This window comes from Hemisphaericaspora subhashii, assembly GCF_019202705.1.
Source record: "Hemisphaericaspora subhashii strain CBS 10753 chromosome Unknown scaffold83, whole genome shotgun sequence".
In the NCBI taxonomy this organism is placed as follows: Eukaryota; Fungi; Ascomycota; class Pichiomycetes; order Serinales; family Debaryomycetaceae; genus Hemisphaericaspora; species Hemisphaericaspora subhashii.
The window spans coordinates 40,426-66,296 of NW_026057219.1; the positions used below are offsets into that span (position 1 = coordinate 40,426).

Here is a 25,871-nt window from a genome sequence, read left to right on the forward strand (position 1 = left end):
GGCAAATTATTGACTTGTTATGAGAGTTGGATGTTTTACAGGAAGTGGTTGCAAAAAGAAATCTTGTAAGAGTGGGCCACGAGGGCATTTTCTATATGTAACAACTAAGCAAATTTATTATGTTATGTCCATTAGTTGGCTTATTAATTCAGCACAAGACATTAGGTAATATAAATCTCTTAGATAATGGCTCTTTTGACTTAAAAGTATATTTTTAAGATTCCCACATTTGACTCTAGAATCACAAGAGGATAGCTTGTAAATGCAGTTCGTTCACATTGGATAATCATACAAGAACTGGCCCGATTTGGATTTTTTTTCAAAAGGAGAATAACTTCAGAAACAAGTTGGTTTACTGTTACAACCAAAGTAAGAGAGCAATAGCTACATAAAGTAACTTTACCAACAAGAAACCATAGAAACCTACGGAGAAAGACATGTTAAATCTAAAGGTAAGAGTAATTGCGACATATGTCGCTCACAAAATAATTTCGAGAAGTTTAGGATAAAGAAGCGACATTATTAGTTAATAATCAGGACCAACAACCAGGGGACTATAAACTTAATCCCCGGGTAAATCAAAACAAATAAACTTTATGTGGCTATGTTGAACTTATAGTTGGGTTTGTATAGAACCAATAACAGTGGGATTTGTAGGGCATATCCTATTACGTTGGCTAATAGAAATTATTGGTAATCAAAATCAGTTATTTGTTGGAACAGCTGTTACAGTTTGTTGAGATCTGTATGTTTAGTGTATTCAGCCATGTGTCTTTGCCACCCCTGTCTATTAAAAGAACAATACAAAAAGAATAGTTTGTCGTCAAGCTGTAAAAAGATTCTTTTTGAATTGTTGGTTACATAAAAAAACAATACAATTCAATAACGAAAAACGTCTTAATTTGACTAACCTGCATATATATTAAAATTGTTGGGATTTTCCTGTACATTATCTTTAAGCCCAAATAATAATTAGGAAACCGTTGAGAGATGTTGTTCCAACCAAATTTTTTTTTTTACAAGTTAACATGCAGTCTCAAAGAAATTTTCTTTTGTAACAAAAAGGCGAAGATTATTTTTTAAAGGACTAAAAACCGTTCGTACATCAAACAAACAAAAAAAAAAAAAACTCCGAGATTTGAAATGTCTTTTGCTTTTGTTGGTTTATCTGACAGAAAAAGGTTACGAAAGAATCTCTAGAAATGATTAGGAACCATTTCTAACTGCAATAGTAGGTTAATAGCTACTAATTAAACGACTGACTCAGACAAATGCAAAACAATGTAAGGGAAGGAGAGATTGCTGCAAAAAAATGGAATTATACAACGAGTAATTAGACTGTACTAATGGTATGTTCACCTACAAAGAATAACAAAAAGGACATGTACAATAAGACTGCATATACATCTAACCAGATATTAGTTCCTGACATATTCGGACTGTTGTACGAATTATTAGGAGAGAAAAAGAAAGTAAAGAATTCAGTGTGGAATGAAACCAATTTGCAATCAATTTGGTAAAGAAAAAAGCAACTTAAACAAAAAAGAAATTGTTACAGATTGAAAAAAATAAAAAGTACCAACAAAAATTAAAAAATAAAAATTGTTGCAAAAAAAAACAATTATTATTTTCTTTCTTTCTTTCTTTTCAACACTTTTTACACGACCAACATTTTTAACACATACACATTCATTTACTATGTGTATCTGGATTGCTATTGCTACTACTATTGCTGTGGCTATTAAACTAGCTGTTACTGTAAATGATTCTAGAACATCTACGTGAAAGGTAGAGTAACCACAAGTTTCCCCTGTGTAATATTCATAAAGTTAGTAGGGTGTTACTAGATCATCGTAAATTTCCTGTCATATTTTATAGATAATTGAGGCATATAATTAGATTGCACTACTATAAATTCCAGTGGCGAAATGCATACTGTGATAAAAGCTAAGGGAGAAGGTATTGTTTGTATGACGACAATAATACTATAGTAGAATAATAGATTGTGGGCGTGTATGTGTATGTGTTAAAACGGGTATGGTAAAACGGATATCGTAAATTTATTATTATTTTATTTTCTTTTTTTAATTTATTATTATTTTTTATTATTTCTCTTCTCAACAAAAAAAAATTGTTGGTTATAAAGATTAGCAACAGTTTAGCTATTTATCAAATCAATTTTGTCAATTTTTTTTTTACAACCACTTTTTCAGAATTCTCTTTCCTTTCTTCTTCTTCTTCTTCATTAAGAGTTTTATCCTTATAAATAGTTCTTATCAAACAACCAACCAAACCTTTTTAATAGACAACAACAACAACCAACTTATATATCAAGTTAGCAATAATATAATAATAATTACAGTACCACAACAAATCATTATTTTATATTATTTTTCATTTTCATATATTTACAACAACTTAGACTTATCAACTACTATTTATTACTACTTATTATAAGAAACTATCACTATTATCATGGCCAACTCAACTCATAGACCATTTTCATTATCTCATGGAACTATTGAATTAACTTTCTTAGTTCAAAATAGATTATTCTTCAATTATTCTCAATTACAAGAACAATTTAATAAATCTTTACCAGAACCAACTGAAGGATTTGCTGATGATGATGAACCTTCTTCTCCTGCTGAATTATATGGTAAATTCTTAGGTTTTATTGCCAGTGCTAATGCTACTACTACAACACCAGAAGAACAATTAGAAATTTTGAAATTATCTTTACAAGATTTTAATCAAAGATTTTTATCTAATAATGATAATATTCATTCATTTGCTGTTAAATTATTATCTGATGATCAAACTTATCCAACTACTGCTCAAAAGATTAAAGATAATATTATTAAGAATTATTATCAAGCTATTATTAATTCAAAGACTGATATTGCTAAAATTGAATCCAATTTATTATATCATGCTTCTCCAAAAGGTGGTGATGCTAAATTAGTTGCTATCTTTGGTGGTCAAGGTAATACTGATGATTATTTTGAAGAATTAAGAGAATTATATAAATTATATCAAGGTTTACTCGATGATTTAATCTTACCAATTACTACCAAATTAAATCAATTAGTTAAACAAGATTCTTCCATGGATAAAATTTATACTCAAGGTTTAAACATTTTATCTTGGTTAAAAAATCCTGATTTAACTCCAGATCAAGATTATTTATTATCTGTTCCAGTTAGTTGTCCTGCTATTTGTATCATTCAATTATGTCATTATGCTATCAACTGTAAAGTCTTAGGTTTAACTCCAGGTGAATTTAGAAACTATTTATCTGGTTCTACTGGTCATTCTCAAGGTTTAGTTACTGCTGTTGCCATTGCTTCTGCTGATAATTGGGATTCATTCTTGGAAAATTCTTTGAAAGCTGTCACTTTATTGTTCTACATTGGTTCAAGATGTTTAACTACTTATCCAAGAACTACTTTACCACCAACTATGTTACAAGATTCTTTAGAACATGGTGAAGGTAGACCATCTCCAATGTTATCAGTTAGAGATTTATCCATTGATCAAGTTGAAAATTTCATTAAACAAACTAATGCTCATTTACCTCAAGATAAACATATTGCTATTAGTTTAATTAACGGTGCTAGAAATTTGGTTGTTTCTGGTCCACCTGAATCCCTTTATGGTTTTAACTTAAACTTGAGAAATAAAAAAGCTCCAAATGGTTTAGATCAATCAAGAATTCCATTCAGTGAACGTAAATTGAAATGTACCAACAGATTCTTACCAATCTTTTCCCCATTCCATTCTCATTTATTAACTAGTGCTACTGATTTAATTGTGGAAGATATTGAAAGAGAATCATTTGATTTTGCTGTCAAGGATGTTAAAATTCCAGTTTATGATACTTTTGATGGTGCAAACTTCCAAAACTCCAAGGAAGCTTCCTTAATTGGTAGAATTGTTAGATGTATTACGGAATTACCAGTTCATTGGGAATTAGCTACCAACCAATTTAGTGCTACTCATATTTTAGATTTTGGTCCAGGTGGTGTTTCTGGTTTAGGTGTCTTAACTCATAGAAATAAAGAAGGTACTGGTTCAAGAATTATTGTTGCCGGTGCTATTGATGCTAATCCAGCTGATGATGATTATGGTTTCAAACATGAAATCTTCAATACTACTACTGATAAAACCATTAAATTCAATTCAAATTGGTTAAATGAATTTAAACCAACTTTAGTTAAATCAGGTGATAAGATTTATGTTAATACCAAATTTTCTCAATTATTAGGTAGAGCTCCATTAATGGTTCCAGGTATGACTCCAACTACTGTTAATCCAGAAATTATTGCTGCCTCTTTGAATGCTGGTTATCATATTGAAGTTGCCGGTGGTGGTTATTTTGATCCAAATGGTATGACTAAAGCTATTGACCAAATTGTTAACAACATTAAACCAGGTTATGGATTAGGTATTAATTTGATTTATGTTAATCCAAGAATGTTACAATGGGGTATTCCATTAATCAAAGAATTAAGAGAAAAGGGTTATCCAATTCAATCTTTAACTATTGGTGCTGGTGTTCCTTCTTTAGAAGTTGCTACTGAATATATTGAAGAATTAGGTTTAACTCATTTAGGTCTTAAACCAGGTTCTATTGATGCCATTAGTCAAGTTATCACTATTGCTAAAGCTCATCCAACATTCCCAATTGTTTTACAATGGACTGGTGGTAGAGGTGGTGGTCATCATTCTTTTGAAGATTTCCATCAACCTATTTTACAAATGTATAATAAGATTAGAAGATGTAGCAATATTGTTTTGGTTGCTGGTTCTGGTTTTGGTTCTGATGAAGATACTTATCCTTATTTAACTGGTTCTTGGTCATCTACTAAATTCAATTATCCTCCAATGCCATTTGATGGTGTCTTATTTGGTTCAAGAGTTATGACTGCCAAGGAAGCTCAAACTTCTTTAGCTGCCAAAGAATTGATTGCTCAATGTTCTGGTGTTAGTGATGATAAATGGGAAACTACTTATAAGAAACCAATTGGTGGTATTATTACTGTTAGATCTGAAATGGGTGAACCAATTCATAAGATTGCTACTAGAGGTGTTATGTTATGGAAAGAATTAGATGATACTATTTTCAATTTACCAAAGAATAAATTAATGGAAGCTTTAAATAAGAAGAAGGATTATATTATCAATAAATTAAATAAAGATTTCCAAAAACCATGGTTTGGTAAGAATTCTCAAGGTGAAGTTTGTGATTTACAAGAAATGACTTATTTTGAAGTTGCTAATAGATTAATTGAATTAATGTATGTTAAGAAATCTACTAGATGGGTTGATGTTTCCTTACGTAACTTCTATTGTGATTATTTAAGACGTGTTGAAGAAAGATTCACTACTACTACTGGTGCTGTTTCATTGATTCAATCTTATACTCAATTACAAGTTAATCCACAAGAATTCACCGATAAATTCTTCCAATCATTCCCAGAAGCTACTGAACAATTGATTTCTGAAGAAGATTCTGATTATTTCTTAATGTTAGCTTCTAGACCAACTCAAAAACCAGTTCCATTTGTTCCTGTTATTGATGAAAGATTTGAATTCTTCTTCAAGAAAGATTCCCTTTGGCAATCAGAAGATTTAGAAACTGTTGTTGATGAAGATGTTCAAAGAACTTGTATCTTACATGGTCCAGTTGCTGCTCAATTCACTAACAAGGTTAATGAACCAATTGGAGAAATCTTAGATTCTATTCATGAAGGTCATATTGCTAAATTAATCCAAGATGAATATCAAGGTGATGTTTCCAAGATTCCAGTAGTTGAATATTTCGGTGGTAAGATTCCAAAGAAGGTTACTATTGCTCAAGTTGAAACTAAACAAGAATCTGGTAAATTGATTCATGAAATTGATACTGTTGTTCCTGCTAAACAAGATTGGTTAGATTTATTAGCTGGTGATAATTTGGATTGGTTACATGCTTTCATTTCTACTGATAGAATTGTTCAAGGTTCTAAACATATTGATAATTCTGTTCATGATATCTTAACTCCAACTGTTCATTCTAGAGTTGAAATTGTCGGTACTGGTGCTACCAAGGTCTTAACTGTTTTTGAAACTGTCAAGGGTGATTTGAAACCAGTTGTTGAAATTAAATTGGTTAAGAAGAATACTATTCAATTATCCCTTATTGAACATAGAACTGCTGATGGTAAACCAGTTGCATTACCTTTCTTATACAACTACAACCCAACTGATGGTTTTGCTCCAATCTTGGAAATCATGAATGATAGAAATGATAGAATTAAACAATTTTATTGGAAATTATGGTTTGGTTCTGAAATTCCTTATGATATCAACATTAATGTCAACCAACCAATTGGTGAAGATGAACCAGCTATGGAAATCACTTCTCAAGATATTTCTGAATTCACTCATGCTATTGGTAACAAATGTGATGCTTTCGTTTCTAAACCAGGTAAGAAGACTTTAGCCCCAATGGATTTTGCTATTGTTATTGGATGGAGATCTATCATTAAGGCTATTTTCCCAAAGACTGTTGATGGTGATTTATTGAAATTAGTTCATTTATCTAATGGTTACAAGATGATTCCAGGTGCTGCTCCATTAGAAAAGGGTGATGTTGTTAAATCAATTGCTGAAATTAAGGCTGTTTTGAATCAACCAAGTGGTAAATTAGTTGAAGTTGTTGGTACTATCTATCGTGCCAATGGTGAAGCTGTTATGGAAGTTACTTCTCAATTCTTATATCGTGGTGATTATACTGATTATGAAAACACTTTCCAAAAAGCTGATGAAGCTCCTTATCAAGTTGCTATTAAATCAAAGAAAGATTTAGCTATTTTAACTTCCAAGGAATGGTTCCACTGTAATGAAAATGTTGATTTATTAGATCAAATCTTAACTTTCAGATGTCAATCCACTTATAAATTCAAGGCTGCTAATGTTTATTCATCAATCAAAACTACTGGTCAAGTTTATTTGGAATTACCAACTAAAGAAATTGTTCAAATTGGTGAAATTGATTATGAAGCTGGTAAATCTTATGGTAATCCAGTTATTGATTATTTATCAAGAAATGGTAAGACTATTGAAGAAGCTATTAAATTTGAAAATGTCATTCCAATTTCAAGTGGTGAAGAATTAACTTCAAAGGCTCCAAGTACTAATGAACCATATGCTATTGTTTCTGGTGATTATAATCCAATCCATGTTTCAAGAGTTTTTGCCAAGTATGCTAAATTACCAGGTACTATTACTCATGGTATGTATTCAAGTGCTTCCATTAGATCTTTGGTTGAAGAATGGGCTGCTAATAATGTTGCTCAAAGAGTTCGTGCTTTCAAGTGTAACTTTGTTGGTATGGTTTTACCTAATGACAATTTACAAACTACTTTAGAACATATTGGTATGATTAATGGTAGAAAGATTATTAAGGTTGAAACCAAAAACATTGAAACTGATTCTGTTGTATTAGTTGGTGAAGCTGAAATTGAACAACCTATTACTACTTATGTTTTCACTGGTCAAGGTTCTCAAGAACAAGGTATGGGTATGGACTTGTACAATTCAAGTGAAGTTGCTAGAGAAGTTTGGGATAAAGCTGATAAACATTTCATTAACAATTATGGTTTCTCAATTTTGGATATTGTTCAAAATAATCCAAATGAATTAACTATTCATTTCGGTGGTGCTAAAGGTCGTAAGATTAGAGACAATTATATTGGTATGATGTTTGAAACTATTGGTCCTGATGGTGAATTAAAATCTGAAAAGATTTTCAAGGATATTGATGAAACTACTAATTCTTTCACTTTTGTTTCTCCAACTGGTTTATTATCTGCTACTCAATTCACTCAACCTGCTTTAACTTTGATGGAAAAGGCTGCTTATGAAGATATTAAATCCAAGGGATTGATTCCAAGTGATATTATGTTTGCTGGTCATTCTTTAGGTGAATATTCCGCTTTATCTTCTTTAGCTAATGTTATGCCAATTGAATCTTTAGTTGATGTTGTCTTCTATCGTGGTATGACTATGCAAGTTGCTGTTCCAAGAGATGAATTGGGTAGATCTAACTATGGTATGTGTGCTGTTAATCCAAGTAGAGTTTCCCCAACTTTCAATGATGCTGCTTTAAGATTTGTTGTTGAAGAAGTTTCTAAGGTTACTGGTTGGTTATTAGAAATTGTTAATTATAATGTTGAAAATCAACAATATGTTACTGCTGGTGATTTACGTGCTTTAGATTCTTTAACCAATGTTTTGAATGTCCTTAAGATTAACAAGATTGATATTGTTAAATTACAAACTCAATTATCACTTGACCAAGTTAAAGCTCACTTGAAAGAAATCATTGATGAAGTTAAATTGAAATCATTAGCTAAACCACAACCAATTGATCTTGAACGTGGATTTGCTGTTATTCCATTAAAGGGTATTTCTGTTCCATTCCATTCTTCATACTTAATGTCTGGTGTTAAACCATTCCAAAGATTCTTATGTAAGAAGATTCCAAAATCTAGTGTTAAACCAAAGGATTTAATTGGTAAATATATTCCAAACTTGACTGCTAAACCATTTGAATTAACTAAAGAATATTTCCAAGATGTTTATGAATTGACTGGTTCTGACAAGATTAAAGCTATTTTGGATAATTGGGATTCTTATGTGAATGCTTAAGAAAGTTATTAACCTTTTATGTTGTTGCTGATGGTTTTATAATTTGGTTTTTGTTTTAGGTACGTGGTACTATCTGAAAGAAAGATGAACATAAACTGTTGGTGATTACTTTGGTTGATATTCTTATTTGTTTCATATTTAAAGTGTTTTGTTGTTTATTATATACTTTTTTATTTTATTATTATTATTATTTAGTTATAGGTTTTTTAATTTAATTTGTACATTTGTTTTAGAGATTAACTTACTTTGTAAATCACCTTGTAGATTATCATATCGCTTGTTCTTATAGGAAATGACGAAATGCAATTTTAAACTAAATACAACTTCTATATAACAAACTATATACTACTGCTTATTCTCTACAATCCAGTTGTCAAAGGACTTGAAATATTAACCGGAGTAAACTTCTTTGGCAAACTAACTCTCGAAAACCTACTCTTCAATCTCTGAGTCACCAAATCCATATCCAAATGTCTAGTCAAACTCAACCTCGGAATACATCCAATATAATGATCATCATCCAATTGAACATCCAATGGATCCTGAGTATGACAACCCGGAGACAACGACAACCTAATCGAATGCTTCTTCGTCCCGCCACTTGTCTCATTGGCTTCTTCATAAAGTTCAAACACGATTTGGGAAAGATAATCTAATTCAGGCAAGGCATTTCTAGCAATCTTCATGGGGAGATTGGCACCATAGATAACATTTAATAATGTATAAATATGTGATTCTTTGGTAAAATAATTCACCACGGCGGCAGTATCATGATTTTTCATATCTTGAATATCGGATAAGATCTGTTTTGCCAATGGTAAGGAGGTCAAAAGCCCAATATCCAATTTTTCTTCTGATTTGATTCCGTATTCTTGTGGACAAATGAAGTCGAAAAGAACTTTCGAAAGACGGTACAATTCTCGAAGACGGGCGTATGTGGGGTGATCGAATGGGTTTTGTGGGGGTTTGTTGGATGGAGACCCGCTTTTGGTGATAGTTGAGGTGGTGGATTCACGCAAGACCCAACCTAATGAACCGGCTGAGGCGTTGTTGCTATTAGCAATATCTCTGAGACTGGATGGAGAAAGACTATTGGTAGAGGTGGTGGTGTTGGTTGCTGTTGATCCAGATGTTGGAGCAGGTGATGTTGTCAGTTCCAGGGAGATCTTAAAATTATTCATGGCTAATATATTAATAGGATATTCACTCACCAAACCTGATGAATTCACAGTATCTCCACAAACTTCTCTCAATCTCTTCAATAAAACTTCATCATTTGGATCAAAACAGAAAATCTTCCTCAAGAATGGTCGATTATGTAAAGCATCATATTTCATAGTATCATACAATTCCGAAATCTTGGAAGGATGAGTCTTTTCAACACTAATAAATTCTTGAAATAATTTATCCCATCTTTCTTTAAACAAAAATGGATTCTCACCACAACACCAATTCTTCTGGAATGTGGCCACATCTTTAGTTTCAAAATTATAATTCATAATCTGATGATGAAAATTCATTAATTCACATACTCGTTTAATAACTTCAAATGGTTGTGGCATCTTGGGTGGCCATGTGAATTGTGGTGGAGCTTCTGCTCCCTGTCTCAACAAAGGTTTTAATTTCTTCTTAACCTTATCCATCAAATCTTTGGCAGCATTCGAATCATCTAATAAATCTTTTCGTACAATTAAGAAATCATCAGGTAATTCTTCATCTTTATCCAATCCCAATAATGCCTTAGTTGAATATTGTGCACTCGTGATGACACGACGTTCAGACGAGGTATAGACTTTTATATCCATTAATGCTTCTCGGTTTAAGAGTTTGATATTTTGTCTTAATTGTTCACCAACATCTGAAGCTTGATGGGTGGCGGAATGAGTAGGTTCTCCACCCCATTTAAGAATTAATTGGACTTTATCCACAATTTCTGGATCGTTGGGGTTTAAACTTGGTTTTATTTGGATTTTTGTTCCTGGGAAGTTCATTTTCCGTTCCAAGGCGATTCTTAATTGATTTAATTTCTTAAGATCTTCTAATTGTTTCTCTTGCGCGATTTTGACAGTTTCTAAAACAACTTGTAAATCAGGCACGGCTCTAATTATGACTTCTTCACGATGTCCTTTTAATAATGATATAAACAAAGGATTTCTAAATGAATATTTAAATTTCTGCTTTGGAGTACGATCAGCATGACGAATAACACTAACCATACCTTTAAATACCCATTTTTGTTGTTTTTCTTCAAATTGAGATTTATGTAAATGTTTAGTCGATGGTGGAATTGTAGTTTTGATTAAATCACGACATTTCTTAGCTTGAATAAATAATTCCCGTAATATCCGGCTACAAGAATCATAATATTGATTATTGTCTTTCACGAATGAAAATCCATTGACATCAATCACATAAGATTTTCCATTAACTCTTAATAAATCAAATCCACAAATTGTTTGTTTGAAAGTTGAACTTATATTCTTGGCCATAAGCTTCTCTTCAGGGGATAATTCAGTTATATATCTAATTTCCTTACCGTGAGTATTTCTTCTTACAATCCCATCAACCACCGGTGATTTCCTAGTTTCAGCATGACAAAAATCAGGTCCAACAGTATATGCTTTAACATCTTCGAAATTATCGGTATCCATAAATTTCTCATATATAAAAGATCCGTCAATTCTTGGTGTGGATAAATTTGGATCAAATTCACTTGATTTATTTCCAATCTTTCTAAATAACCGTCTTCCACCACCACCATTGGCTTTAGGGTAATATATATAAACATTATGATCTTCACCATCAACCGGTTTTTCCACAAATGGCTTAGTCATGACCTTATCCCCAACTCTAAGAGTATCTTCATCAATCATTTCCCAATCTGGTTCTATTTGATTAGTTAATTGATTTATAGTTTCTTGGGACATTCCAACACTTTGTAAATTCTCCACTAAAAATTTATCTAAATGAGGACCACCATCTCTACTAATTTCTAATCGATCCGGCGTGGGGACATTTGCATGATTTAAAAGGGCCAATACAACTCTTCTATCCCATAAAGCTTTTTGAAATACCAAATCATTAATAATATAAGGTTTTCGATATTGAACATATGAGATCGCTTTATCCAATGGGAACCCAGTTGAGAAGAAACTAATTAAAAAATCACAAGTTGGCCAATTTTCAATAGATTCATCAAGGATTACTTTATCACCAAATATAATCGTTTCAAATTCTCCATTTTCAATTAATCGATTTAAGATTTGTCTGCAAGGTTTTGATAAAACTTTTGCATCCATTGCACATACCCCAATTTTACCAATTTTTGGTAATTTAGGTAATTCAAAATCTTTGGCATTAATTGAGAATGATTTCCTAGTAGATGAAGAAATTGAAGTATTTGAAATTGTTTTTGTAATTCTATTGCTGGGAATAGTAATACCACCCATACCTTGTTCTGAAAATGAATTTGAATGAGACTTGTTGGATGATGAAGCTTGTTGTTGGAATGTGAGGTTTTCCATAGTTAATTCAGCGATTGAATCATCACTTTTATTGTGACCACTGCCAGGGGGGGCAGCACTGTGCGTAGGCTGCTCCGTATAATGACCTGGAGAAGATGAGGTTGAACCTAATCTTGAAGCAGAATCTTCAGCAGAAGTTTTTGGAGTAAATGATTCTAACATTGGAGCAATAGATGCAATAGCTTTTTCAGTAGCTGGAGATGATAATTTTGATTTAGTACGAAGTTTTTGAAGGGTAGCTGTTGCATTATTAGCATTCCCAGCAGCAGCGGCAGCAGCAATAGCAGCACTTGTATCTGATAAAGATAATGATAATGGAGATACTGGTAAGTTTATTTGACTTTGTACTGAACTCGCTGGTTTTGATAGTGACAGACTTGCAGAAGAAGAAGTTTCTGCAATAGCTGATTCTTCTACTAATAAATCAGATGATGATGAAGATGCTAATTGATTGGTTGTAGATGTATTTCTTGTAGGATGTTGATGCTGATCATTAGGTGATGGTATTGGCACAGGTGATGCCTTCTTGCACTCTTGTTGTTGACCAGACATTATGGTTTCTTTGAATGTGTATTTGTAAAAGAATAAGAAGAAGAGTAAGAAGAGAAAGAGATGAAGAGATTTATGAAAAATTGAATGATTGAAATGGCTGATGTCATATTAGAATATTATTCTATTTTTAGTGTAAAGTACACGACTCTTTATTGTAATAAGAAAAATTTCAGATTTGATGATCATCACCCATTGTTTCTATTGTAATTGATTGATTGGTAACGGTTACAATCACATATCCACGTGGACAAGAGATATCGTTTAGTGTGATGTAATAGCCACAGTGTATGTATTATTACATTACAACCCCAGTGAGTAACTAATTAGTTAAATATATTATTAATACAGAGATGTATAATGTATTGTTAAAGTTCTTTTAAATAATTGGTTGATTTTCTACCCCAAATATTAAAGAACTGGGTACCATCTTTAATGCAACGTTACATTTTTCTATTAAAACTATACAGAAGAGAAGCACAGAATCAATTACTATCTTTTATTCTTAATCAATTATTATATAGATTATTTCTTTACATCTTTGTCTAAAAAAGAATAATCTACTTAACCATCTAATATTTACATTGAGAATATATGCAGTATAGTACAGTGCAGTACTATCAAATGTATTACCCCATGGGGTTAATACAGTATACAAGATAAGATATCATTTGTCATTAATTATCTCTAATTAAGTACATATAGATAATTACTTCTATCTTAAACAATCTAGCCATGAGTTAAAGAATGTTCTTCGAATTTCTATATTCAAATGATTAGATATTATATCAATCAAATATAGAAACATAACACTTACGTGTACTACAAGAAGTAAATTTAATATACCAACGCTCCGTTAGTCCAGTATTCTCTATATTCTTATACCCTTTACAGGGTTAAGGAGAATATGTCCTGCAGTCCCAGTGACTGCATCGTTGGGGTAGAAGTAACTCTCTACAATAAACAAGTCAATAAATAAACAATAGCATATGTGTAAAACAATTTATACAAAACATATAATTAAAACCATATTAAGCAAAGTAAGTCCCAGCTATTCAATTGCAGCTAAAGAATCAAACAAGACAGAAATTGATTCACCAAAATGATCTCTTCTAATACATTCAGCAAATATTGGAGAAACATCAATCACACATAATTTATCACAATATTTCTTAATTCTTTCATTACCAATTGGATAAGTATTAGTAACCACGATTTTATCAATACATTCAGATTCAGTTAAAGATTCTAAACATAAATCATTAAAAACACCATGAGTTGCAACAACATAAACTGCTTTTGCACCACAATTTAATCTTAAATGTTCAGCAGCAGCAATGAAAGAATTTGGTTTATCAATCATATCATCTAATATAATTGCTACTTTATCTTTAACATCTCCAACTAAAGTAATTAATTTTTCTTCTTGTAATGAAGATTGCTCATACTCTTCATCATCACTTCCTGCCGCATCATAACTACCTCCTAATACATCACTTGATATATCACCCGAGACTGATTCAAAATTATTGCTAGCATTACCATTAAGATCAACGGATTTCATTGCAGATGTAGTACTACGCATACTACTACTACCATTTAAATTAGGATAATCATCACCAACAACATGTCCTTGAACAATTCTACCAGTTTGAAGTTCACTAACAATATTATCTTCTTCTTCTTCATCATCGTCATCTTCAGTCACTGTCTTTTTCGAGTTCTTAATTGCCTTCTTTTTAGAATACATAACATCTTGAGTTCTTCTTCTATCAGTATGAATCATGGCAAAATTAATCTTTAAAGAATCAGCCAAAGCAGTCACACGTTTAGTCCCACCCGGGTTCTTAGAAACAACAACTGCAGAATCCCAATCAGGAATATTATGACGAATCCATCTTGCCAAAGTAGGTGCACCAAATAAATTATCAACTGGTTTAGTGAAAAACCCTTGCATTTGACTAGCATGTAAATCCATACTTACAACATGATCAGCACCTGCCATAATCAACAAATTAGCCAACATTCTTGCCGTAATTGCTCCACGATGTTTTTTCATCTTGGATTGTTTACTATATGGAAATTGTGGAATAACCGCCGTAATCTTATTTGCAGAACCTCCACGACATGCCGATATCAAAATTAATAATTCCATAATATGATCATTGATGTGGGGAGAACCTGATTGGATAATATATACATCTTCATCTCTAACTGATACTCCAATTTGTACTGATGTTTCACCATTGGAGAATTTCTTAAGTGAACATGGAGCCGGTTCTACACCTAATCTATCACATACTAATTTACCTAATTCAGGATGGGATGAACCAACAAAGATCTTACACTTACGCATGGTTTGTGATGAGCAATAGCTGTTATTAGTTGATGAGGGTTGTGGAATTGGAATAAGGTTAGTCAACGTGGATTGATCTGTTTTTTCTTGTTATTTTTTACTTCAAAGCAATAGGGATATTGGGAGAAGTAAAAATATAAGCTAACTGTAAGTAGTATTCTATTAATAGATTCAATTCTATTTATTGTCGTTTATATATTTTACATCTGAAAGAGAAGAAGAAGAAAGAAGAAGAAGTAAAAGAAGAAGAAAGTAAAAGAAGAAATGAAATAAAATTTTCAAATACGAAAAAGATGAATTTCGATTTACATTGTTAACAAATATAACGCCAGTTAAAAAAAAACTTTTGTACTGGTCTTCCTAATTAAGAATTTTGTCTGCGATGAGCATTTTTTTATATGCAGTCATTAACTAACCAATCAATTATTACTTAATTATCATATACAACTATACAACCTATACAATGACATCTAAAGATACTAATGAAGACCAACTAACAAAACACATATCCAAAATATCCCAATTCCAAACCACAATCCTAAATTCAAAACTCTTCACCGAAATATCAACCACCCTATCATCCACCCTCCCACCAAAATCAATCACCTCAATCAGATGTCTAGCATTAGGTTCCCCCACCGACTCAACCCCAGCAAAATATCAACTATCCCTCTTGCTCCAACTCATCCCCCTCCTCAATACCCCCGAGCTCATCACAACTATCTCCTTCTATGACCCAATATTCACCGAATTAGATATCCAACTCATAAAAACCCTCCTCCCAACCGCAATTATTCAACAGGAATACACACCGCCTATCCCAAACACAACTCTCTATTTCCTTCCTCATGCTCCATTAGACTTAATGGAAGAGATTCTCAAAGTTGATAAACCGGCGTATTTATTATGTAATGATTTGATATCACATACTGATAGATTAACAAAACGGAAATTATCGGAACAGTATCCTACCATTGCAGTATGTGTTGAATATCTAACTAAGTCCGAGCAAACCACAACAGCCGAGGGTGGTGATGGATTCATACCGGTGACGAAGAAACGAAGAAATAAGAAAAAGGGTGTGTTTGTTGAGCCCGAGATTGTGTATGATTTCGATGGGGTATATTTTAAGGGAGTGGAGAGGGAAAGGTTTGATCATGGATCTGATAAAGGTGATCCGTGGGGGAATTCATTTTCGGATTTGGCATATCATTATATTATCCCCAAGGATGATGATGCTGAGAAAGTAATATAGAATGGTTTATATAGACAGACTAATAGATACAGGCTGATAACTCCGTAAGTACTTGATATAATGACTCTTCTGTAATTGTAAAACCATCCAACTAGAAAGCATGCTCGTGCCTGCATATATATCTACGGATCAGCTCACCTCTTATGGTAGCCAGGGTGAACAATAAGGCCGTTGCTTTCAAACACATTAAACTGCTTGCAAAAAAACTCAATCATATACGGGGCTACCAGATGTCATCAATGGTTAGCCACGTTGGTCGTTAACATTGGTCGTTCCAATCCCATGCACGGGTTATAACCAGAAATGGTATCATTGGGCCAGATATACCCGAAATAGACGCTTTCAGCATCTATGGCAGTTACTTCTCTTATCTAAGCAACAACCACAACCCACTTCACATCCATCTTCAACCACTACTCTCCAATAATAATGTCAACAATAAATCAATAAGTTATAAAATTAATACAATATGGGACATATTTAAAAAAGTAATAGAATAATAATAATATATAGAAAGTAATTATAACAATAACATCAGTGGTTATATAAGTCTTGGTTTCTTCAATATTGGATCCTCTCTCGATAACAAATCCTCCTCTAATCCACCCTCTCCTGGATTATTCTCAATCTTAACCTGTCCCCCATCAGTCACACCACCCGTCGGACTTCCACTCTCACCAGCAGTTGCTGGCGCAGCAGCCTCTTTCAACAAATGTTTCAGCAAAATACTATACAAATCATCTTTCGTAAACGGCTTGGCCAAAATATCACTCATACCATTTCTCAAATAATTAACCAAATCCTGATCCTCAATATTCCCAGTCATGGCAATTATGGGTGTTCGAGTATCAAAACTTCGAATCACACTCGTGGCCGTCGCTCCATCCAAATTAGGCATTACGATATCCATCAATACTAAATCATATTTGGTTTTTTCAACCGTGGAAATGGCATTAAGTCCATCGGTGACCACTGTGACTTGACATCCGTATTTGACTAAGAATTTTCGACAGAGTTGGATACATACATTGTCATCTTCCACTAGGAGGACGTGGAATTTGGGGTTGGGGATATTGGTGGTGGTGGAGACGATTTGAGTTGCGGTGGGGATGGAGGGGGAGACGGAAGTAACGGGGGCACCACCAGCGGCAGTTGCAATAGTTCCCGATCCAGTAGTTCCTAATGTAGCTGCTCCTGGCGGAGCAGTTGGTGCTAATGGAGAATGAACACTCGATGAATGGGATTCACTATTCGGTGGACTTGTTCTATGAACTATTGGTCCATTCGGCGGTGGTGGTGGTTGTAAATATCCTTGAGGTGGTGGCGGAGCCTGTTGTGGTGGGGGTGGGGGTTGTTGGGTATTTATTGGCATTGGGATTGGTTGGATATGTTGTGGTGGTGGTCCTGGACCTTGAGTCACCACTGATGGTCTATTAAGTGGTAAATTCATAGGTATTCCCAATGGATGTTGAAGTTGTTGTTGTTGTTGCTGTAATGTTTGTGCGGTTAATGGTGCAGGTATAGGAGTTGAAAGTTGTGGACCTGTCATTATTGGATTAGTTAATGGAGATTGTTGTTGGGGTGGTGGTGGTGCTTGGGGTTGTCTAAGTTGATTTATACTAGGTAGGGATCCATTAGTTTCTTCACCTGGTGGAAGTACTGCAAGTTGTGGTATTTGGGAAGGTGATGATTGTTGATTCATTGGAAAATCTAATGGAGGCACTTTAATACCAGCAGCAATTAAACAATTCAACAATATATTCATTGATCGATAACATCTTTCATCATTACTATTAATAGTTACAATATTTTCAACTAATGTTTTATATTTTCTTTCTAAAACGTGAATTTCTTGATTTAATGATTTATTTTCCTTTTTCAACAGAGAAACAACATCTTTTAATTGATTATAATTTTGATTTAATTGAGTATAATTATGATTACATTTAATAATTACTTCAGAGCCGTTGGCTGTACCACCACTTGTAGATAAATTTGGAGTTGTTTTCTTTACCGATGGTCCTTTTCTTTTTATATTTTCTAAAGCATTTCTATCATTAATTTTAAAATCAGGATGTTTAAATTCCCAAGTATCATCACCATAAGGATATTTTGATTTTTCTTCATTTGTAATTTTAACTTTATGAAAATCATATTTATTTAATTGTCGAACAAAACTAGCAAAATTTGAATGTTTAAAATGTCTTGGTAATATTTCTTTAGTAAATTCATTTGTATTAATTACAACAAAACTATCACCTAAATCTGTCCATCTTACAATCGATTTATAACTATCTTCTTGTAACATCAAGAATAATTTCTTAACAAAATCATTTGAACCACTTTGATTAGAACTAGCTGTAGTCGCTATAGTTGTAGTGGTACCAGTAGTAGCTGTAGTTGTTGTTGTATTGTCTGTTGTTGTCATTGTCTTTGTTGTTGTTGGTTGCTGATCAGTAGTAGTAGTAGTAGGTTGTTGTAGTTGTAGCTGGGTATTATTGTTATTATGTATTATATCTTTACTTTTCATTTGATGAAGGTGGGTGGTGGGATGTATGTGTATGTGTTGTTATATTGTGTAGTACTAACTACTTATAAGTCTATAATTATGATGGATGGATAGTTGGGTAAGTTGTTTCGTATAAATTTATAAAAATGTGTATTTAAATTTAATTTAATTTAATTATTTATTTTTTTCTCTCTCTCTTATTCTCTCTCAGTCTATATAAAGAGATACTTACAAAGTGTTTTATAGATAAATCTTAAAGTATTACTAGGAAGTATATACAAAAGAAGGTAGAAGAAGTAAGAGATGTTCTAATAGTCTCTTAAAGTATTCCTTAATAATAGTATTAGTTGATAAACAGATGTAACCCTTCCCACTCCCTATTTATTATATTATACCTTACTACTATCAGTGCACATATCCACCGTAAAGATACATAAAAGCCACCCCTACTAAATATAACTATGATGTCACAATCACAGAATGCCTCACAATCACAATCAGTGGACAGCAAATCCAAACTCCATACAATCCCAGATTTCTATTCAGTTTATCTCATCCAATCAATACCTAAACCACGTAGTTTCTATATTGGATCTACACCGGATCCATTACGTCGTCTTAAACAACACAATGGAGAATTAAAAGCAGGTGGAGCATATCGTACTAAACGTCCTGGTTGTAGACCTTGGAAGTTGGTTGTTTTGGTGTATGGATTCCCATCAAAGATTTCTGCTTTACAATTTGAACATAGTTTACAACATCCTCATCAAACTAGACATATTGATAGTCAGAATAGAGTAACTACTAGCAGAAGTAGTGGCAGTAGTATTCATCAGAAATTGGCTAATATTAAATTATTACTTCAATCTACTGGATTTAATAAAATGAATTTGTCGGTTAATATATTTGATGAAAAAGTTGGAGAAGTTTGGTTATTGAATAAATTTAAGATTACAGATAATGTTAACCCTTCATTTATGACATTCGATGAATTCTTTACGGATGAGACGCTTCAATTATCAAAAGTTAGTTTAGATTTAATTCATCAACAAGATTTTCAGATGGCTAAATCTTTCATACTTAATAATACTCCGATTTGTAATCTATGCAATCAACCTATTAACTATTTCCTCGAGGATACCTCCAATGGAAGCCAAATCCTCTTAACAGGCTTCTGTTATCACTCACCAGATTGTTCGGCATTTCATTTAACTTGTATAGCCAAGACAACTCCATCCCTAATACCCGACTCAGTACAATGTCCTAACTGCAATAATCAACTCACCTGGTCAAGAATAATAAAAACATCTACAAAAATACGACAATATATATCAAAAGATACTTTATCTAAACAATCAGAATAACAGTCTATTTAATCTATAATTCATCTCTTTTCATATCATCTTTATAATTAATAGAAATCTTCCAATTGGAATTAATCTTAACTTTTGGATTTTTGATAGTTGCAATTCCATCTTTTGTTTCAACTCTTCCACTCCAAGTCTCTCCTCCTTGTTCAATCTCAATTGATTTGATCTTATCATCTAATCCTACAATTTGAATATTTTCAACATGAATAGAATCAATTGATTTGATATATTGATCTGAACCAGATTTAACATTGGTAGATATCGAATTCTTATCGGCTGAAAACTTAACATCGACATATTCACCTTGAACATTCTTATAACTCTCTCCATCATCAATATATAACTCTCCACTGGCTTTCCCTTGTTTATTCAATGCAATAATAACCGTATATGGATCATACTTCATCAATTTCGAAGAACGACGATATCTTTCCTTCACACTAAGAATAGACCCACCTTTCAAATACATCGGAATATCATTCAACTCAACCTTCTTCTTCACATATCCAACCCCATTATCCACCTTTCTCTTGGTTATCTTCCCATTCATGAAATCATAATAAACTTCCTCATCAGGAATATAAACCTCCACCTCATCCACACCCTCATCAGTCACCGGCTTTACCAATATCCCCGAATCCCCGACGAAAAACTCATCATCAATCCCATACGCCTCCAAATTCCCCGGCGCTTCATAGAAAAGCGGCCTCATAACCGGTCTACCACCCTCATTCCCCCTCTTGAAACTAGTATAAAAAACCGATAACAATTTATATCTCAATCTAACCGCCTCCCTAATATAACTAACATATGGCTCCCCGCTCACCCATGGTTCACGTCTCCTACTATCAATATTCGCATGAGCTCTGAAGAAAGGATAGAAAATCCCAGTCTGATACCAACGAGTTAATAATTCCTTACTCGGATTTCCAAAAAATCCACCGACATCCGCCCCACTGAAAGGCATCCCCACAATATTATGCGTCAACACCATCGGGATGGAAATCTTGAGATATTCCCATTTCGACATATTATCACCCGTCCACATGGCTGCTGACCGTTGAGAACCGGCGAAATAGGATCTTGTTAATACGAATGGTCGTTGTCGGGATGGTCTGTCTTCCAATCGGGCTTGCATGGCATGATAGGTGGCTTGATGATATGTGAGACCATACAAATTATGAAGTGAACGATGTTCCCAACCTCCATAATGGAGATTATCTTTCGGCGAAGTCGTTTCGGGCCCATCGAAAACCAGGGGTTCATTCATGTCATTCCAAATATGGATGTTTTCTTGATGGGGGCCTAAGAATGGTTGATCCCAGCCGAAACGGGATTTCCAATATGATTGAGCTTCGGGGTTGAATGTGTCTATCCAGATGGATTCTCCGGGCCAACAATGTCCATGATAGGGGTTGTTGGTGGAGTCGAGTATGGCGAGGTTTTGGGAGATGAGGTCTCGACTGACTTCGTAGTCGACTTTGAGATGGGGGTCGATGATGACTACGAGATTACGCCCCGTAGTGTCGAGTTTGGAAAGCATTCGCTTGGGATTGGGGAAATTTTCTTTATTCCAGGTGAAATATTTCTTTTGGTCGGTATATTCTATATCTAACCAAATTGTATCATATGGAATCTTATATTTATCGAATTTTGCATGAATATCCAACACATCTTTTTCATCATTATAATTCCAACGACATTGATGATATCCAAGGGAAAATAATGCTGGGAGTTGGGTATATCCTGTGATTTTCCCATATTGACGATTAACTTCATCTACATTATCTTCAATAATAATAATGAAATCCAATAATCCATTCTCCGACATAAAATGAGCAGCACCTCCATCTTTATTCTCCAAATTAATATCAACATATGAATCAGCAGCATTTATCCAAAACACCCCTACAGCAGCATCTGGTTTTGCAGCAATCAACAATGGAATTGATCCATACATTGGCAATCTTGAATCTTGTTCATATTCAAAAATATCAACATTAAATAATCTATATGGTTCACGATGGGTCGTATCCTTCAACAACATCGAACCAGAATGTTCAGGAATCCCATATAGATGACTAAACCCGCTAAATGTAAAATCAATCGCAATTGATTCCGGCCCCAACGGGATTGTATCCTTACTTGAATCCGGGAATGAATCTTGAAACATATCAAATGAAATCTCTTGTGGGGATAAATGTAAATCATTCTCCGATTTCAATCTACGATGTTCGAAATTCAAGAATTGTTTATCATTAATCACAAGTTGTTCCTTCCCTTGATGGATGAATTGGAATTTAATTGGATTCAATGAAATTATAACATCATAATCTTTACGATATGATAAATGAATCTTATCGGCAGATAATTTTTCATATCTTATAGATCTATCCAATTGAACTCCCGGTTGGAATGCCCAATCTGAAGTCTCATTATATCTCAATTGATTCAAATATGAAGGATATTCCCGCAAGATTTGTCTATTTTCATCTAATCGAAATCGGAAATTTCCTTCTACTAAAGTAATATCAAATAATAATTGAACGGTTGAATTATCGACTTGTGGGAGGTGTTTGTTGATGACTCCAAATATAACACCATCATGTAAGATAATACTATCGGGATCAATAGAATATGGTGATTTATAATTGGTGGTGGTACTTACTTGTTGAGCAAAATGACGATTTCTGGTACAGAATCCTGATTGAGGACATGTTTTGAATAAATATTCTTTAACTGCTAATACTGATGATGTAATGAGAAGCAATTGAATGAATAGATTGCCTCTCATTGTGTCTATATCAATTGGTCAGCAAGTCAGTAGATATAGTAGTAGTAGTTGTCGAAGAAGAAGTCAATTGAAAAATAATTGAAAAGTGAGATTTTGTTAGTGGTGGTGCACATAAAGAATTATTAAGGGGGGTTGGATATAGACAATGGCAATTCCATTTACCTTTATATTGTCAAACGCAAAACAAACAAGAAGAACCGAAGAGGAGTATGCGATTAAAGGATGTACAAATATCTCTACGTAAACAATTAGTTCTTGGGATATTGATAGATTTTAGATTCAATGGATCCATTTGACAGTTTTCTTGCTGTGCCAGAACTACAGAAATTAGCAATGATTCAAATGAAGTGAGCATTGTTGAGATCTGTATTACCAGGACAACAACATCTCGATATGGAAATTCCACAAGGGTTCGCTTCTTTGATTTTAGTAGTGTCGATCAACAAGCCAAGGCTGAGTTGGCTAATAAGATCGACACTCCTTGACTCCTGTTCTGATGTTTCCTTATAAACGACTCCCCCGCTTATATAAAGAATAATCTGAGCATGAATGAAGGAGGAAGGGGGATGATTCATAAATCTTGTTGATTAATGTATCGTGTGAAACGTAATGGTAAGTAAACTACAACTACTAAAAAGCAATATATTATTACCTCTTTAGCAGCTTGTAGTTTGTCGGCCATTCCTAGTGGAAGTCACTAATGATTGGTCATTTGAAATCGTAATTACAATGGCTCACCACAGTATGTTACTAGTGACTCATCTATTTGGATTCCGGTTTTTTTAAGCCAAATGATGGTATGCCCAAATCGTCACTTATAACGTTCATACACTCCCTGCAAAAGAATTCCTTATTAGTATAAAATGGTTGTCTAATGCCTTGTTGTTGATTGCCTTGCTGGTGTTGATGATCCTCTTGATAATGATAATTATGATGTTCATCGAAATCGTCATCCAGAAATGGTGAACAGCATTGTTCAAATCTATGATCTCTGTTGTTCTTTCTCTGACTACTGATCTTCTCTAATTGCAGCCGTTTGCGTTTAGCTTCTTCCAATGGAATGGGTTTCAACCTTTCAAGATCTTCTAAAGCGCGATACTCATCAGCCTCTTTTGAATAAAGATGAGCATACTCTGGATGTAAACCACTAAAGAGATGTTCAGTTGCTGATTCTTCTGAAATTGCACGACCACACTGTTTGATTAGTTCATGAAAACGTTCCTTGTAAAGTTACAAGGATTGATTTTATAGAACGATTTAATCATGATCGAAAATCTTTACCATTAGACAAAATCAATCCTTATTCCTTTACAAAGAACGTTTCTTGAATTGTACAAATTAGCAATTGAACATTTCTTTAATGGTTTACATCCGGAATATGCAATTTTCTTGACAAGCTTCGTAGCCTCATGATCAGTATTAAAACGTTCTTCAAAAGCAACAGAAAGGGCCCCAATAATATATGAAGGTCTAACAACATGTCTAGCCTTATAATATTCCAGCAATGTTAATGCCTTGCCGTTTCTTAAGTTGCGCACAATTTGATTTCCTTCTTCACCAAATTCATTATTCTCAATTCGCAAATATTGTAAATCCTCACCAACAAATTGAGGATGAATTATTATTTTTGGAGACATCATTTATTCAATCGATTGCGAACTTCTGGCTTAGGTGTCGTAATTACGATACCCACGGTCTAGTTGTTATTAAAGAAGCCCCTGTGGAAATGGTGGAAAGCGTGTTCATCTATACACTTTCCCTTCCGCCAACGGTTAAAGAAGACTTTGGGTATTGCTCTATCGAAAGCGTTGGATGTATCTAATCCGAAGATGATAAATGCCATAAGGACTGTTCCCAAATGATGGCGTATATCAACTGCGTCACTTAATGGAAGATGATCAAGACCTTGATGATATGACTTTTTAGACGTAGTATTCACCCTATATCAAAATGCGTATTGGTCAACAAAATGATTTGGACTCTCCTGAATCTAGAATCACGTGAATATTTACTCATAGCCTGATGGAACCTAGTTTCTAATGCTGATAATCTTGTGGGAAGCATTGTGTCCCTTTCTCTTGTTTAACTCTCCTTGGTTATAATTCACCATAAAATGAAAAAAAATTTCAGGAGGGTTTTGGGGTTTTCGCTTTAATTTTCAAATTATAATTACTATCACGTGACAAACATCATTCCCAATATGGCAAGTGCGGCGTTGTAGTATTCAGTATTCCAATTCAATTAGTTATAATAAACCCTTCATCAACTTTAGGATCCACAATTAGGTTCATTATTTCATGTTTTCGTACCCTCTGGAGACGTTTTTTGGGGATTCTAATCTTAGACCCATAACTCACACTCATATCCAAATGTAAATAAACTTGTTTCCACATCATACTTTCCAATCAAGTTAAACAAATCATCGCTTCTAAAACAGATAATATCCATCAACAATTTAATGAGTGATAAGGATGAAACTCATTTATATGGCTTTGAATAAATAGTAAGATTTGGGGCTATGTCAATTGTCGTGTATTCCAAACCGGGCTTGTAGGAGATAAACTTAGAATTCCCAAAATTGCTAAGAGGATTGTTCTCTTTTCAATTGATTGTTTGTAGTTTCCTCTACTTTTTTAAAAAATATTTAATAAATGAAGTTGAAAAGATTTATCATATATTTTGAATAATTGATATTTAATGCCAGATCTAAAAGAAGAAGAACATATAATAATAATAACATTAATTAAATTGAATTTTGAAAATAGAGATAATATTTAACATGACAACTTCTAAAGAATTAGGTAGGATGAATGCGCA

At 33.5% G+C, this 25,871-nt stretch overlaps 7 protein-coding genes and 1 pseudogene across 8 annotated transcripts; 3 read left to right on the forward strand and 5 right to left on the reverse strand. All coding sequences in view use genetic code 12, as the record gives it.

Moving 5' to 3' along the window:
• Positions 1–2,475: 2,475 nt before the first annotated feature.
• FAS1 (tetrafunctional fatty acid synthase subunit) lies at positions 2,476–8,697 on the forward strand (the record flags this gene model as incomplete). The annotated part of the gene is made up of 1 exon (XM_049405169.1): positions 2,476–8,697. One exon carries the CDS (start codon positions 2,476–2,478, stop codon positions 8,695–8,697), a length of 6,222 nt encoding a protein of 2,073 aa, XP_049265212.1.
• Positions 8,698–9,056: 359 nt separating this feature from the next.
• Positions 9,057–12,773, reverse strand: AFL1 (inositol polyphosphate kinase; the record flags this gene model as incomplete). Its single annotated transcript, XM_049405170.1, has 1 exon — positions 9,057–12,773. One exon carries the CDS (start codon positions 12,771–12,773, stop codon positions 9,057–9,059), a length of 3,717 nt encoding a protein of 1,238 aa, XP_049265213.1.
• A 1,048-nt stretch (positions 12,774–13,821) lies between these two features.
• Positions 13,822–15,126, reverse strand: J8A68_001510 (ribose phosphate diphosphokinase subunit; the record flags this gene model as incomplete). The annotated part of the gene is made up of 1 exon (XM_049405171.1): positions 13,822–15,126. One exon carries the CDS (start codon positions 15,124–15,126, stop codon positions 13,822–13,824), a length of 1,305 nt encoding a protein of 434 aa, XP_049265214.1.
• A 463-nt stretch (positions 15,127–15,589) lies between these two features.
• Positions 15,590–16,381, forward strand: J8A68_001511 (uncharacterized protein; the record flags this gene model as incomplete). Its single annotated transcript, XM_049405172.1, has 1 exon — positions 15,590–16,381. One exon carries the CDS (start codon positions 15,590–15,592, stop codon positions 16,379–16,381), a length of 792 nt encoding a protein of 263 aa, XP_049265215.1.
• Positions 16,382–16,922: 541 nt separating this feature from the next.
• Positions 16,923–18,911, reverse strand: SKN7 (kinase-regulated stress-responsive transcription factor; the record flags this gene model as incomplete). The annotated part of the gene is made up of 1 exon (XM_049405173.1): positions 16,923–18,911. One exon carries the CDS (start codon positions 18,909–18,911, stop codon positions 16,923–16,925), a length of 1,989 nt encoding a protein of 662 aa, XP_049265216.1.
• A 440-nt stretch (positions 18,912–19,351) lies between these two features.
• Positions 19,352–20,254, forward strand: J8A68_001513 (endonuclease; the record flags this gene model as incomplete). Its single annotated transcript, XM_049405174.1, has 1 exon — positions 19,352–20,254. The coding sequence occupies one exon, from the start codon at positions 19,352–19,354 to the stop codon at positions 20,252–20,254; it is 903 nt and encodes a 300-aa protein (XP_049265217.1).
• A 13-nt stretch (positions 20,255–20,267) lies between these two features.
• ROT2 (glucan 1,3-alpha-glucosidase ROT2) lies at positions 20,268–23,054 on the reverse strand (the record flags this gene model as incomplete). Its single annotated transcript, XM_049405175.1, has 1 exon — positions 20,268–23,054. One exon carries the CDS (start codon positions 23,052–23,054, stop codon positions 20,268–20,270), a length of 2,787 nt encoding a protein of 928 aa, XP_049265218.1.
• Positions 23,055–23,816: 762 nt separating this feature from the next.
• On the reverse strand, positions 23,817–24,694 carry J8A68_001515 (annotated as a pseudogene). The gene is made up of 2 exons: positions 24,424–24,694; positions 23,817–24,226 (listed from the first exon to the last, which is right to left on the reverse strand). Coding segments are annotated over exons 1-2 (681 nt in total).
• Positions 24,695–25,871: the final 1,177 nt, after the last annotated feature.